At 38.8% G+C, this 17,510-nt stretch overlaps 1 protein-coding gene across 1 annotated transcript in view; it reads left to right on the top strand.

Annotated features, from left to right (window-relative positions):
- Nucleotides 1-321: 321 nt before the first annotated feature.
- Nucleotides 322-17,510, top strand: part of hpse2 (heparanase 2) — a 63,688-nt gene continuing 46,499 nt past the window's right edge. Inside the window, exons 1-3 of the mRNA XM_059359421.1 lie at nt 322-667; nt 3,293-3,447; nt 4,415-4,576. Of these exons, the coding sequence (XP_059215404.1) occupies nt 384-667; nt 3,293-3,447; nt 4,415-4,576 (601 nt within the window). The 5' untranslated portion in view covers nt 322-383. The remainder of the gene's footprint in view (nt 668-3,292; nt 3,448-4,414; nt 4,577-17,510) is intronic.

Raw genomic sequence — 17,510 nt, 5'->3', positions numbered from 1 at the left:
TAAATACAAATGTATCTTAAATATTTGGAAGGCAACCACTTATAAAGAGTAGAAACATACTTTTGATCAGTTTGTATTCATACCTCAGAGAACCTTAGAGGGGCGGTGCTGCCTCCTCTCCACCTCCCAGCGTCTGGCTCTCCCAACCGGGAAGGCTGGATCGGGGCGTGCGCTCGAGTGAGCAGCTCTCAAAAATACTCAAAGGGGCGGGGGGCAGAGGGGGTGAGACAACGAGACAGGAAGACAGATCCAGATCGATGAGGCCGAGGTAACGAACCACCATCGAACTTCGTGGCAGAAAAGTTTGTTTAGTTGTTTTTTTCTTCTTCTCATCTTTAATCCTCATTACGCACACTGATCCTCCTGCTCTCCAAGCCAAGAAGATGCGCAAATCCTCCCCGTGCGTATTCCCATGGTCCTCCCTGTGGCTGGCATCTTTGGCTACTTTGGTGGTGCAGTCGGTGCTCTCTTCCTCCTACTCTTCTTCCTCTTCCTCCTCTACATATCAGAGGTCTGCAGTCGGTGGAAAGCGACCGGGCTTCATGGAGAGGACGCTGATTCTCCTGGATGTCAACACCCGCAGTCCGATAAGAGTCCTCAACGACAACTTCCTTTCGTTACAGCTGGACCCCTCGATCATCAAAGACGGCTGGCTGGACTTTCTGAGGTACCGAAGAGCTTCACTGCTCACCAACAACATCGATCTGTGTCAGTGTCCACCTCTAAAACGTTTGATCGTTCTTTTATTCATTACGCACGCAGCCACGTTGTCTGAATAGTCGCGGGGTGAGCCTGCACGGTTCTTTCTCACTCAGGGCACCGAGTGGTCCAACGCTGCATATTATGCTGAATGATTTTCTACCGACTGGAAAAGTCCAAAACTATCACAATTTAATGAGGCGATGCTGAGAGTCAACAGCTGGTTTAAAGGCTATCCAACTCTGGTTTATTGCTGTTACAGTGTACAGTATGCACTGTACACACATATTATACACTGAACACGGATAGTATACACTACAGTATACAGTGTGTCACATAATATTAGTCCAAACTGTGGCCTCTATGACCGTCTAGTCTAATGTAAAATGCCAGTTTCACAAGTAATTAAATCTACTTTCAATGTTTTATTATTTTCTTCCAAATTAACTACAAATCCAAATTTGCTTGGGTCAAATGTCACATTTAAGTAATACATGGTGAATTCCAGACTGCACACTTTCCAGTGCATTTCTCAAAATAGTCTAGATTTCACTAGACAGGCACATTATGAGAAAATTAACCTGCGCCACTGGCACGTTTGGACCATGGAATATATGAATCATGACCTTTTAGAATTAAAAACATGTCAAAATAACTCTGAATGTTGGACTGGCAGGACTCCTTACTCATGATGTGCTGGACTGGATTTTAGAAAATATTGCTTGGTTACACTGTATCATTGTCAGATATAGATATGATCTACAGGAGATAATCTATGAAATGAACTGTATAAAATGATGTAATGTTTTACCCTATAAACTGGAAATCATTTACTGACAAAGTCCCATTTCCCCTTTTATAAAAGAAAACCGTTGTATTTTTTCACAATAAAAGCATGGGAACATTTTTAATTTTCAATTCCACAACATCACACATCATTCCTAGTTCGCATAACCTCCTTTACAACTTATTTCTGGATTATTTGTTTATTGCTCAATGCTTTTATAATGAATATAATGTATAGGCTACATTTTCCCTTCATTAACTACATTTTCTTTTAAGATTGTTAATTACGCTGAAATAACCAAAACAAACCGTCTGCAGGCCTGTCAGCCGTCACTTTATCGTGTATATATATATACATATATATATATATATGTATATATATATGCGTATATATGTATATATATATGTAATTATATATATATGTTTATATATGTGTGTGTGTATACACACACACACACACACACACACATAACAGTTTTTATAACAGTTAAGTTTTAATTTGGATAGTCTACTGTATTTGTTATCAATGGCAATTAATTATATAATTTAATTGCAGAACCTTAAAAAGAGAATAAAGGAAAATAACACTTGTTTTCAGTAGTTTGTGACAGCTGAAAATAAATGCAGCTACAAATTATTGGGGAAATTCCACCTATCTGTTGGTCTTCATAAATAGTAGATCTAAATCATTGGAATTTAAAATAGTGAAGAGTAAAACGTCCAAACATTACACACTAGTGTCTGTAGCCGCTGTAGTTGCTTCATAATGTGTTTTCCTCACGATGACGGATGACAGTGAAGTTGCTGCCTGCTTCTGAGGCCCGCTGGTGTCAGACAGTAAACCCCGGGCTGAAGTGTTGTGATCGACCTTCGGTGCTTTAACAGCCACTGCAAAGTTAAATAAATACATTGGCATCTACCTCTTTTTATATCGTCACACTGTTAAAATAGTCGCCTAAGTAATTTTTTTGTCAAAATTGTTGTTGTTTTTTATTTGTTTTTTGCCTAAATCATCTCCTCATGCTGCCGGCAACCTTTGGTAAAATCGCCTACATCCTCAGTTGATCAGATCATGTGATTTTACCCCTTTAAGATAATGGCCTATGTCAAGTGTGTGACTTAAGCGGATTTATTATGCCTAAGTGAAAATAAAATGTGACTTAGGCATTTTTTTGAACATGCCTTTGTGACATAAGCAATATATGGTAACACTTTATTTTGAAGGTGTCTACATAAGAGTGACATGAGCGTGGCATAAACATGGCATGGGATGTGTCATGAACATTAATGACACTTTGAAGTAACATTAATGCTCATGATATTTGTCATGTCATGTTTCTGACAGGCTTGTGTGACTCTTATGTAGACACCTTCAAAATAAAGTGGTACCATATCTTGCTTAAGTCACAAAGGCATGTTCAAAAAATTGCCTAAGTCATTTATTTCTCTTAAGTTACATAATTTACACACAGTGTTATTATTACTATGCCAGTGCCCATCCTTTGTTACATCCTTTTTGAGTGAAATGATCAATAAATGTCATATGTTACACTTTTTGGAGTTTTTTGTGTTTTCCTGCAGAACTTGAAAAAATTAGTTAGGCGATTATTTTCACAGGGTGACGATATTAGAATATAAATGGCCTCATCTAAAATAGTCTTAAGTAAATACAGTGGAATTAAGATTCGCTTTATCGCTTCCTCCTAAATATGAGTCTATAAATTGAAGCCACATAAAACATTAAAGTGACTTATGTGAGTAGGTAATATTTCTTGTGTGAGTGTCATTGTGTCCTGTGTGTCTGCAGCTCCAAGAAGCTCGTGACCCTGGCGCGCGGCCTGTCCCCAGCCTTTCTGCGTTTCGGCGGAAAGCGGACCGACTTCCTGCAGTTCAACAACCAGAAGAACCTGGCCAAGTTCAGAGGGCCGGGGCCAGACTACTACCTGAAGAACTACGAAGACGGTGATTAGAGGCGACATTTCTCTTCAGCTACATGTCATAATGTGTCTTTTTGACGGACTTTTACAGAGTGCTTGGGCGTCTGTTCCCCGGCTCTCTGTGTTTTTCCTCTCTGAATGACACGCCGAGTTCATTTTAGTGCAGCATTTTTATTTCCTACAAAAGTTCCGTTGCTTATTTATTTCACACAGCGGCCATTTCTTTGTAAAATGAAGTAAGTTGACATTTTTTAGGGGCACCTTGCTTAAATTAACACCGACCCTACAGTGAATTCCATTGGATAACTGCACGAGGGTTGTTATGTTCAGTTTTTGATAAGAAACTATTTTAAGAAGGTTTTTCTAATATTTACTCTCATTAAATGGTGTCTAATTGATGTTAGAAACACCACTCAGGATAGCAATGTTAGCTTCAGCTTATCGGAACCTAAAGAAAACAGCCTCCAAAGTCCAAAATGACCATAAAGTTGAATTTACGCCCCCGTAAAACAGTTTCAACGAAGCCTAAAATTATAACCTTCATGAAGCTAAGTCCGTGTATTAGATTGCATTAGTTTTCGCTATGTGTAGCTAATAAAAAGCCAAGTCTGTGCATAGGATATATGGCACAAATGATTGTTTTTTGTATAGTGATGTATGCCTTGGTCACAGACACATTTGTGTTACTTTTCAACAGCCTGTATTTCTATAAAATTAGTTTCAATTACCGTTGACATATTTTGTTTCTGAAAAGTAACATGTGTGTCAAAAGAAGACACAAATGTGTATTTAAAATGGCTTTTAGGTTTCAACAGGTGTCCTGGTTTTACATGCAAAGCACATTTCAAAGCAAACTAAACAAACAAAAGTGTTTGAGTGTAAAATATCATATTTTGTGATATAAATAACAGCACAAGTATGATATATAATCCATCACAGCAGAAAAAAAAATGTAAGTTATGTTTATGACCTCCATCTATGTGGTGTTGCAGATATAGTGCGCAGTGACATTGCATTGGACAAACAGAAGGGCTGCAAACTAGCCAACCATCCTGACATAATGCTGGAGCTGCAGAGGGAGAAGGCCGCCACCACACAGCTCGTCCTGCTGAAAGAGCAACTGTCTAACATCTACAGCAACATTACAATAACAGGTAGGAGAACACACACACAAAAATGTGTGTTTTATGGATGTATGCTCGTTGCCTAAGGAGCATGCTGTCCACATTCACATAGCATAGTCTGGACTTTTGTGGGTCATGCACGTTCATGCAGATGCGTGCACACGTGTGCACTCACATGAGGTTCAAAGCATGCCAATGTAAACCATCAGCTTTCAGAATGACAAATGTAATTTGTAAAAGAGGAATGTGGGGATGGATAGAGGAGTGCAGCAGCAGAGGCTAGTAAACAGAGCACTGACATTTTCACTGGTTACATTTAGCTCGACCTGACCGCAGAAGGAACTCTGGAGTCCTGAGTTTGGGTGGGCTGAATGTCTTATCTGTGATTGACTTGGATGGAAATGAGGAACTACAGGAGAAGAGAGTATTTTAGAGATTTGTCTGTTAAAATTACCGAAGTTTTTTGGAACCATGGTAGTGTGTGAGTGCAATAAACCATGTAGTCAGTGTCAGAAATAATCAGTTAACACTATGTGGCTTTAAAGAGCTGAAAAGTAATAGTTAGTATGTTGGTTAAGGTAAAAGAGAAAACATTATAAAGCTAGACTTAGTTGAAATTGGAACATGCTACTTTGTCATAACATTGTGACTTGAACTTGCTCATATATGCTGCCCAGAGGATTGTGGGTCAGAATAGCCAGAAAAGCTTGTTGGCTTACATACTGCAAAATACGACCGAACGCAGGAGGAAATCTTGGTACAAACTAAATGCCATAGTAAGTAGTTGTATGTGTATTGGAACACACAGTATTTTTTAACTGCTCTGTTTCCATGTCAAAGAGAAACACACACTTCCTATCATTTTTAGCATCTTGAAAAGACAGTGGGTGGGCAGTGTCTTTTGGGTGGGCAGGGTGCTTATTCCAAAACAGAGAACCACCCAGAAAGTGAGTCTTGAAAGCCGAAGAGCTCCTGGAAAAATAATTGTACACTTTAGAGCTGACCAGCAATCTGATCAAAGGCAATACATAAAAGTTGTACTATGTAGGAGTTAAAGTCAGGTTCAGAGGGCCTTTAAATAGTTAAAGTTTAGGCTAGTATATGTATAGTAGTATATGTATAAAGTATATGGCTATATACACAACCACATGTTCACTGGAGAGCCAGAGGAATATGCCATCTGTTTTTAAAAGACATTGATAAATTATGTTGAAAAAAGAATCGTGTTGATTGAACCCAGTTTAATGTGTCATTTATATATTCGGTCATTACACACACAGAACTGATGGCTTTGCATGAGTGGGTCTGTAATGTGTTTTCCGTGAAGGTCTTCACAAGGTCTTGGTTCCCTGGAGTGACTGCAATGTGTTCCCGTATGAGTGATAGATGTGTACTATATATCAGCTGCATATTTTCAGATACTCTCAAGTGCAACAGTGAAAACATTGGCGTTCGCATTTGTCAAAGTAGACCAACACATTGAAAAAGTACTTGGATCTGCTCGTGTGAGCTCAGTTCACAAGTTCAGTTCAGGCGTCATGTAGCGACCTAATTCTGAGTGTTGCAAGTGTGCTGTAACACGTGCATGTAGTCTCTGTGACGTCACCCACAGCTTTTTGAAGACCCACTGTGAAGCTGAATGTGTGTGTCGCCATCTTGACATCGCCTGACTCAGACTAACTCCTGGCTAATCCAATAAAGGATAAAAAGAGGTGGAGCGTGGGTGGAGCTGAGGCGGGCTGAATGAAGCCTGGTTCCTGAAACACGCCACCTGTGGCAGCACTTGACCACATCGTTAATTACATATATCTTTGTGTCATACTATAATTTAATTTGGTGAGTTTATAAAAAAGTAGCCCTGGTTTTCAGATGATGTTTACTTAAAAAAATGTGCATTCTCAATTATATTTTTAGGGAAGCCTTTCTCCTTTATTGCAGTTGCAGTTAAAGACAATAAATTCAAACTACAGTACAAAACTACAATAACCAAAGTCCCAGAAAATGTGTTTCGTTTGATTTATTTATTAATTCATATCATTATTATATAAATCGTCATTTTGAAAAAAAGTAACCAAAAAGCAATAAAACCATGCTGGAGATAACTAGCCTCTGTCTCACACACATGCTCTAGTGCTGATGTTTCTCAAAATTAAGACCACATTTCCCATAAACCCTGCTGCTTCCTGTCACAAAGGGGATGTTACCACTTTCTCACTTTGGTCAGCTGCAGCATGGAGGCCTACAGAGTCTTCTCTGTGATGGTCAAGTAAAAATAAACATGGTAATGATATACTGATGAGAAAAAATGCTTAGCTCCTTTGAGCTTATTCTTCTGTTGCATACTTTGATTACTTGGAATTCCTAAAATTAAAATGTAAATATTGAAGCATATTTTACAGGTGGTAATATGAAATATAAGTTGAAAATATTGATGCAACAAAAGTTATAATGATAGTGAATCACCACTGAATGTTATTTTCACACACACTATATGTTTTTTGGCACCATTTCACTGATTGATTCAGGCCCTGTGAAGGAGTTCCTCTTTTCAGATGTGAACTCCAGGTGCGATGGTTCCTATAAAGAGGCAGAAGTGGAATTGAGAGAAAGAGAGCGGCCCGTGCTGTTTTTGAGCAGGTGCCATAGTTGTTATCATACTTGTTGGCTGGGAGTTCGGGATGAAGCCAAGGAGAAGGCCGTTTTTTACCCAAAGCCAATTTACTGTGAAGTGTTCTCACAGAAACGCTTGTTCTTTCAGGCGCAGACACAAGCTGCAGATTTGCCACCTGGGAAATGTTGCTCAAAAGACTGAAGGATATTTTTCAAAAATTGTTTGGGAAAGTGGAGCAGCTTTTTTCAACCAACTAAAGGTTGTCTCTGATGGAATCTAACATACAGACTATTTAAAGTTTCCCTCCAAACACATTTTAAAGTATGTATATATGGTGCTGTGATCAATAATTTGTTTAACATTCTGGATCTGACCTCCACCTTGCCCACCTCCGCTGCTAACATTAGGGTAGCAACTATGTTCTATTTCATAGGAATCATTGAAGAGATTCAGCCATCTATGTTTGAGGCTCCAGACACAGGTCAGGAGTCTATTGTGCTACAAAATTGGTGACTAGTTGACCATCAGAATTGTTAGTGTAGTTAGCATCTTTAAGGTTGTGCTGTTTGTTAGCTTGTACTGTCAGTGGCTGACACAGCAGAAGTGGCTGTGAAACATACAATAATATTTGCTATGATGTTAAAGTGCGTTTGCGGTCACTGTAGGACAGGTCCTCATTGCAGTGAAGCTTTCAGGTTTGTTTAACTTTTGATTGGCTTTCAAAGTAGTGACATATACCTAAACTCTAGGTATAGCTTTAGCTTGCCATGTGTACATATAAATCTCAGATTATAGGAAAGTGTATCTCCATATCCAGTAGAGGAATGTAAAAACACCTCTCTTGTGACAAACTTTGCACAGATACACGTCATGTATTATAATAATAATAATGATTTTATTTATATAGCTCCTTAAAAACAGCAGTTAACAAAGTGCTTCGACAGAGAGCAGTTAATCACAACGAGAATGATGCAATAAGGCTAAAGTAAAAAGGAGTGGTGTATTGTCATTTAAGAGGACATAAACATGAGAAAATCACATTTTTGAGTGGAGGGTGACTTTAAATTAAACTGATGATGCTGAAAAAGTCCTGAGAGTGTGAACACGTTTACTCTAGAATCTGCAAAGACCTCACATCTCTGTGGTGCAGAGTAACAGGGGTATAGAGGCACTGGGGATGTGTTTAAATATGGTCTGGTAACAATCAGCCAGGATTCATTATGTGTGTGTGTGTGTGTGTGTGTGTGTGTGTGTGTGTGTGTGTGTGTGTGTGAGAGTGAGTCTGAGAAGGCAGTAGGTGTTTTAAGGACCCTAAACAGTCTCGCTCCATCCTTTTCCACTCCCCACTGTCTGACCTTTGACCTAGGCTTGTTAGAGCTATCAATAATGGGGCCACAAGCTCACACACACACACACACACACATACACACACACACACACACACACACACACATGCAGACACGTTTAGCAGTGGAATTAAGTCGAGGAAATACCCCAAGCTCAGACAAGGTCACGGTCAGGGTCGTCTCATGTCTCCCTGCAGAAGTATATCCCTCCATCAGGCGTCACTTCTCGCTCTGCCTCCATCAGTTCCCTCTTCTCCACGTCTTAACACCTCTCCCTCATTTTCTCTCCCATGTTTACTGTTAGTTTAGCTGTGTATATTGTGACTTCATGTGAAAGTCCTATGTTTATTTGACACTTCAGAGAATGAGTTCAACTTGTGACCTCAAAGGCCTCATCCGTGTGTTTAAGGCTCAAAGGATAAACACAACTCAATTTAGGAATTCTTATACTGTGTTATTCTTGTAGTTCAAGGCCAGCTGATCAATATTTGAGAACATGGACAAGAAGAAAATCATTCTAAAACAGAGAAACTGGAGAAGCAAGAGTCAAACATAGGATGTTTTCAGTTATAAGGTCTGTAGCTGCTTGGGAGACAGTGAGACGGTCTTGTGTTGTCATTTCTATTGAAAGTATCACAGGTTTTTCTTTGAATGTTTTCTTTGATTTAGAGATAGGAAATAGTGTGCACAGCTGAAAGGGATACATCATTTAATCATTTGGAGCAAAAGACTTGATTGATTCTGTTTATGTATCTAGCTATGAATTGAAACAGAAACTCTGTCCATAGACAAAGGTGGACATGCGTACATTACATCGAACATTTGGAGTTCCTCCGCAGATATTCTTTTTGTTCTGCTGCTGTTTAAGTCATTCTACTGTATGCATCAATACAAGCAACCTCATAAATAACTTTTACTATGATTCTAAATACAGATTAGAAGATTAGAAGGGCTGAGTATCCTCTAGCTGCACAGATTTATTCGTGATTTTTAGTTGGAGGTTGAATCATAACTCGGACACTGAATTAATGTTGCTTTTGGGCCAGTTATTTTAAGTTTTTGGACACGGACAACTCAGAGACATCAGTGGGAAGAGGAGACATCTGGATCAGATGGAGGGGCTAAGTAGGACATCTCCTTAGGAAAGAGCTGCAATAACCTAGATTGGATGCAGGATTTTAACATGGGACAGAGCCATGGTCACAGTTTGTAAAATATAGATAAATGTAGTCCTACAACAGTCTGAACTTCAAAATAGCTGGTTGTTTGGGTCGTCTTGATATTTCTGCTCTCAGTGTGTGAGAGCAGTATATTATGACATTAAATCAATGGATTCCTGTGCAGAAACTAGAGCAGAGAGTAGCCAGTGTGGCTATGTGTTGCAATGAGACTTTTAAGTTTTAATAGTAAAACAAAGCCAACAAAGTAGTGCAGGAAGCTGGTTTGACACGATAACACATAATACTACTTTTATTGACATCCTATAACTCCAAAACACTGTGTAATATGTAAATAAAACAGAATGCATCAAATTCAGAATGAGTGTATATATTTACAAAAAACAAGCATTTCCCAGTTTGAGCATTAGGTATCTTGTAAATGGTAAATGGACTGCACTTATATAGAGCTTTTATCCAAATCGCTCTACACTACAGACTGCGCTCATACACCCGTTCACACACACATTCATACTGGTGGCAGAGGCTATCCTACAACTTTGCCACCTGCCACCATTGGGAATATATTCACACACAGATGAAGGCAGCATCGGTTGACCATTTGGGGTTCAGTATCTTGCCCAAGGATACTTCGACAGGTAGGTTGCCATGGTCTGGGATCGAACCACCAACCTTCCGATCAGTGGTCGACCACTCTACCAACCAAGGAACAGTCTTGTCTTTGTACTGTATTCAATTCAATGTAGATGCAAATGATTTGAAAAAGCATTGTATTGTGTTTTTATTAAGTTGTTCACAGTCTCCCAACTTTAAAAAAAATCAGGGTTGTAAGTTGTATTAATGAGCAACATTTCAGTGTTAGATGAGCCAGAAGCTGGCGTCATGATGAGGCAGACAGTATCTAGCCTGACATCACGATTTAGACTCTTCTCCTTCTCTTTCTTAGTCTGATCTCACTTGTGTAGTATCAGGTGACAGAGATGTTTACAATGTCTAATCAGTGGTTAGGTATAAGTAAACATTGCTGAGACTATATCAGACACTAATACCTGAACCCCTCTCTTTGAACTGACACAGAGGTGAAGCAGTCACAGCAAGAAGCCTCTCTGAGTGCTGCAGGGCTCCATTGAGAGGAAACATGAGAAGAATGACAAAATAGAAAAGTGTGAAGCAATACTAATGTAACCCTGCTTTCACAACAAATGTGCAAGTGCTACAGAGCAAGGCTTTTATTTTCAACTGTGGTAGTGAGTTGAAAATAATGGCCTTGCTCTATTGCACCAACACAAGCAACTGCAAAAGCCGGTATGCAGAGTATTGCACACAATTTTCCATCAGGTTTTGTGGCTGAAGTTTAAGTTAAATGAACTTTGATGCATGATGAATGTGCTCATCTCCAGAATGAGCGTTCTAGCATTAACAGGAGGTGTTGAACGAATGTGCAGCTCACAAAGGATGGCGGATTGGCACGTTGCACGTCTGGCCCTCATGCAGGAGACAGGAGTTTGCATCTTGTCACAGATGTGCAGTTAACTTTCCCTTTTTATTTAACGGTTACACTGTTTTCACACAACTTTAACCTACCGTTTCACATCCACTTAAACATAGTTTATTTGTTATATTTAGGTTGCCATGCACAGATTTTGTAGAAATCTCTGATAGTGTTGAGTTGCTGCATTGAGTAGAATGGAGGAATAGTTAAGTTTGTGCATGTTCAAACTATTTTCTGATAGAGATGCAAAGATTAGCCTACTTATCGATCAGTCGGTCAACAGAAAAATAATTTATAAATAATTTACTGTTTACTATTTTGATAATTGTTAAAGTATTTTCCATGCAAAAAATGTCTGAAGATGAAATGATATTTCCTGCTTGTTCCTGCTTTACATCATGTCAAACTGTACATCTTTGGGTTATGGACTTACAAAACAATTTTTTTTTACTATTTTTTGCCATTTTAAAGACCAAATTGTCAGTTATTTTCTTAAAAGAAATAATCAGCAGATTAATTGATAATGAAAATTATCATTGATTGCAGCCCTATTCTCCATTCCCACCACAACTTTGGATAAATAGCTTAGTATGGCAGAGAATATGAAATTGGGTGGGGATGCAAAGTTTGAAAATTAATACAGTTATTGTTTACATTCCTACTGTATGAAGTTTGTTGCATCGTGGTGAGCTCCTTTGTAGGACGGATAATGCTTTTTGGGCTCCACTTCATTCTGCACTTCTCTGCCTTTTGAAAATAATAATATGTGGGTTTGGTGTGAAATCAGTGTAGCAAAAGAACACACTTTCATATCTTACAAATACTTTGGCTCAGTTATTGCATCAGAATTTCAATGAGCACAAATCGTTCTGTAATACAATAATGGAAAAGACAGCAGGGAAATTCGTGTCCCTGATTAAAACTATTATGAGTCATTCTCTAAGTCACAGGACTTAGCGAATGGCAGAAGGTCAAAATCTGGGATGACAAACATTAGGAGCCAGCACATAAAGGGGATTTTACTGAACATCTGTGAATGGCTTGAAATGTTTTCATCAAAACAAACTGGCACAGCTGTCTATAGTCAGAGGGCCCCATATAACTTTCTGTTTTAACTCATTTGAAAACCAAAACATACTTTCCTGCAACAATGAGAAACATGCTCCATCCTTCCTATTAGTTATGCTATACAGTACAACTCCCTCCAGCCTTTCATCCACTTTTTCCTTAATGTCATTTTCAGACCTCTTTAGTAAGGAAAAAGTAGAATAAAGCAAGACTGATAGAAGTCAGCCAATATTCTCGGCCTATATTTGTCTGTCGTAAATATATTGGTATCTCTCGGCGTAAACGTTGTCGGACATGCACCGTTTTTTACAGAACATATAGAAAACGATGCTTAGGGTAATTTGTAAGTGTCATCATGTAGTTTGTCTGGCAGAGCACTGAACATATAACATGTGTCTTTACTGTAACATGTATGGATGGCTGAAGAGTGATCACAAATGGGCAGAAACGTGTGTGGCTATGTCCACTATTTTCATTCCTGCTCAAAAATTCACAAAATCCGCTGCCTTATCAAAAATGACTGAATTTTCCCCTGTAAAATATCAGTCAGGTTTCAAGAATTCCATATCAGTCAGATCTTGAAGTAGAGTTATTTATCCTTTTCTCCTTTGTTTATAATATGCTCAGTGAATATGCACACACACTCACACACAAGGCGTGAATTGTAATAGGTTCAATATTTGGTGTTGCAGCTGCCTCAGTACCCTGTCCATCTCCAGCACATGGCTGAATGCAGATTTATGAGTTTCTCCCGCCAAGTTTCACACTGTAACACCACAGTACAGCCAGTTGCCGTCACGGCGGGAGAATGAATATAATCTGCTTTGATTTGTTGATATCCATAATGATATTATTGGAAATGCGCAGTGGTTGTGGATTTTGGAAAGTAACGTGGTAAAACACAGAACATTAAAGGTTGTCTGTATGTTTTTATACATTACGGGTTGCTTCACTGTTTGCTTTACTTTACTTTCCTAAAGGACCTGGAAACCTGCGGGGCTGTACTGCCAACAGTTCTGGGGAGTCGAAACTCATAAATCTGCTTTGAGCAGATTACCCACAGTTTTTTATACAAATACATTAAACTTTGGAACATCATCAAATACATACAATGCCCTCAAATAGTGGTTCCAGACTATGACTTATTCAACAGACATGTTCTGGTTTCTGACTATTACACACAGGTAAAGGGATATTTTCTTACATTACATTTTCTGAATATTATTGATTTTTATAACTTTTTGTTGAAGAAGGTTTTGTATTTATCTTTCACCTCACACATGTGTAATTAAGTGTATTTCTTTTCTTTTTAAATCCTGTTTTTAATTAATGTTGCTTCAATTAATTTGAGATGCAATATTTTTGTATATATAGTTTCAACTTATTATTAATAATTTGCAAAGAGAGAAAGGGAACATTACTCAGACAGTTAGAGGAGGAGATATGCTGATGGTCTGTGGTCAGACATAAACAGAGATTGCTCATAAAAAATAGTACCATAGCAGACATAACTAAAACTAAGTTGAACTTTAATTGACATTTAAATGACACATCACGTTGTAAATTGGATATGGACTTTGCTCAGTTTTACTGTAAATTATTTGTCAATGTGTTGGCTTTATATCATCTAATGCCAACACATTGATGATGGTGTATTAAATCCAGACCAAGGAGTGTCGTATAAATACCCCAAAATGCTGCCTTTATGAACCAGACATAACAAATTAAAGTGTTGCCATGTAGTGGTGGAACACCAAAGATGGTGGCCGAAGGTGTCTGGCCATTACAGCCAAACCCACCTGGCAACTCCTCAACAACCCAATGATTAAGTAAAAAAAAAAAAAAAAAGATTAATATCGTATTTTCTGTCGTCCGTAATTTTTAACCCTAAAAGCTTCATAATTTCCACAGTTTAGCTCATTTCTTTTTTTTTGTGACAAACTTTTTTATTGAACAATTTAAACACTATAATACATAGTGCCATTGTCTTGCCAGTAAAAAAAAAGAAAAAGAAACCACATACATACAGTACACCAAAATAAGACATATACACAAGTACAGACATTTGCAGACCTACCAGTGGGACCTCATTACATTAGACGACAAAGAGTCTTACAGTCAAACAATATTATAATTCATCTTAACACCTTATATACGAGCAAGCAATGCTATGTCAGAAAGAGAGCTGATAAGAGTGTCCCAGGCTTGCACAGTAGATGCTCGCGCTTTGTGTATGACAGCCAATGACCTTTCTAAGAGAGCAATGTCTCTAAAATGATTTAACCATTCTTTCGCCGATGGGATGTCCGCAGAAAACCATGAATGTATTATAGTCTTCTTAGCGGCAGTCAATCCTGCAAATATAATTTTCCTCTGTGCCAATCTGGTGTTGTCACTAAGAACAGAGTCATCATTGAATAAAAGTAGGGGGAGATGCATAGGAATGGGAAATCCTAAAATATTTCCAAGGCACCTATGCACCTTGGACCAAAGGCCAGACACAGAGGGACATTCCCAGAAAACATGAAGGTATGTGCCAACAATATTCTGATCACATTTTGCACAGTTGGGATCATCTATCAGTTTCATTGTGAAACGTCTGTATGGTGTGGCATAGAATTTGTGCACAAACTTATAATGAATAAGTTGATGTGCTGGATTCTTTGACGAGATGGGTATGTTGGTCCAAATATTGTCCCAGTCCAGATCATAACCCTGACTCTCAAGTTCACGGTTCCAAGAACAGATCACTCCCAAAGGTTTAACACCTTTAGAGAGCAGTTCATTGTAGATAACGGACACTAATCCAGTAGAGGGTGTTTGAGGAGAAAGTTTAGCTCATTTCTCAACTTTATCACATATTATCTTGTATTGCATCTGCTGTTATCTGTCTGTGTGAAACAAGAGATTGTCATCATTATTTTATTATGTTTTAATTCCAAACCCCCTCTGGAGCTTGTTGTTTTATTGTCATACATTTGTGGTTTCCAACGATTTGCTCCGCTGCATTTGTCTCGGCCGTCATGTGGATCGTTTTAGCACAGTTAAAGTTATATTTTTTTGTGCCTCTCTCTCTAATAAGAATCATTCTATAAATAACTTGTATGATTAGATTCTTCTTCTTCTTGTGATTTTTCTCCCATCTGAGTCCTTCAGGCATCTTTTCATCCTTTCCTGACACAACTCAACTTTTCCGGACTGGCACTGAAAAGGAAACAGATCGTTAAAGACAGTTAAAGACAACTATGACAGAAAAATACGACTTTCCCAAATCGCATTTGTTTAGAGTCAAGCTCCATTTTACTTTGCTTTCCTGAAGAACCGCTAACTCTGTTGCCACATTTCTGAAGATCTGAAGATTAATTGTCAACATTGTACGAAATTCCACAACACATGATGCAGTGTGGTAGACTGCTTAATAATTAAACAAATAATTGATTGAGCCCACATGTCCAATGTTACATTAACTAAAATCTAACCCAAACAGCCCCACCTTGACAAATGCAAAATCAATGATGCCCTTAATTTAACCATTCTGGAGCGATGTCTTTCAGACTCTGTCCAACATCTTAAAGTGGAATTTAGATGCAGACCCTCTTGAAGCTCTGTTTGGCATTACTGAGGGAGGCATCTTCATCTGACATCTGCATCAGGGTTGTCTTTGCTTCACTCTTGGCCAGATACTCAGTTTTATTCATGTGGAAGGATGCCGTCTCACCCACACTTAGTCAGCTGGCGCCGAGACATAATGTCAAAATAACACGACAGGCATAGATAAGCCCTGCAATAACCTACAGTTTAACAGAAAGAGTCTTTTTACAATCAAAACAGAATAGTAGTAGAAGAGGTTAGTGATGGGTGGACCAATTCTTTTCCCAGAATTGGTTTCATCAAGTTTATACGAATAAATTAATCAGACACAAGCCTCTGGGCCACAGTAGTGAAGCCAATGCAGAAGTGCCTTTAAACCTGCATTCTCACTCATGCTCAGCAGGGGGCGACTCAACTGGTTGAATTACTGTAGTTTCAAGTCTTCAATACAGCACATAGAAGATAAAGCAGGGTATGCTTTGGCGTGGGGCTACCTTGTGATTGACGGGTCGCTACCACATTGCCCTGTGTGTTTTCTTCTTAGAACTCTGATCCTTTCACAGTCTGTTTTCAGTTTTTTAAAATTAACTGTAATATTTTGAATGCCTGAAAATATCTTGCTCAGTGTTTGGTGGGAAAATGAAATACAATAAGGGTTTGGCTGTTCTTTTTCAAAAACTATTGTCCCATTCTAACCAAGCTGCCAACATGACCTGATCGCCAATGTGAGTTTGATTGAATTTATATCATGCAGTTATTTCAGTCTTACCTGTCACTTTACAGTTATAAGCAGTGATCTAAGCTCAGCGTGACAAACTCTGGATTGCCATATTGCCTGATTTTTTTTCTCCCTCTCCAAATGGCCTGCACTGATCCAGAAGCGTCTGCTTTTCCTTGATCGAAAGAATACCTTGAGTGTGTAAATCACGGCTGGACATAACGTGTAATTCCATGTGTTTGCAATATGCCCCGAGACAAGTGCCAGCAACCTGCAAACGAATGTCATTTTAATAGCCTGATGCATGGGAAATGTTTGAAAGCAGTCCTTCCTCTCCTATGATTGTTTGGCATGACATCCAACCTCCACATTTTTCCTCAGAAAACATACGTTTTGTGTCAAATTTCAAATCATGGCACAGTGTTCCTGACTGCTCTGATCCAGTGTGTACCAATGGGATGGACCTGTAGCAGGAATGCTGGTACCTCTTGACTGAGTGAGTGTGTGTGTGTGTGTGTGTGTGTGTGTGTGTGTGTGTGTGCGTGAGTACAGACTGTTTGTGTATGTGTGTGTGTGTCTTTGAGTGAGAGACAGCTCTCTACAGGTCCAGATGAAGTTGTTATCCTGAGGGGAAACATGCGTCCTTCATTACCAGTGAGACACATTTTATTTCCTTAATTTGACTCTCAGGCTGTCATCCTTTATGTATGAGTTTGTGTGTGTGTGTGTGTGTGTGTGTGTGTGTGTGTTTGTGCTCATGTGTATGGGCTTGTATTCATTGTGTGGAAAGTTTGTCCTGGAAGTTGGGGCGAGGGAGCTGAGACCACTGTTTAAGAAGGTGATTTGACCTGATGTTTGAGTTATGTAGTTATGTTATGCTAATGTTTTTTCTTTCAACTACTTACACTGGAATTTAATACACTTATTAGTGTCACACAAATGTTTGCACCATTTCTGTGT

The sequence above is a fragment of the Centropristis striata genome, chromosome 20 (assembly GCF_030273125.1).
Source record: "Centropristis striata isolate RG_2023a ecotype Rhode Island chromosome 20, C.striata_1.0, whole genome shotgun sequence".
NCBI lineage: Eukaryota > Metazoa > Chordata > Actinopteri > Perciformes > Serranidae > Centropristis > Centropristis striata.
The sequence above is the reverse complement of the archived record's forward strand: the minus strand, read 5'-3'. Positions and strand labels throughout refer to the sequence as shown.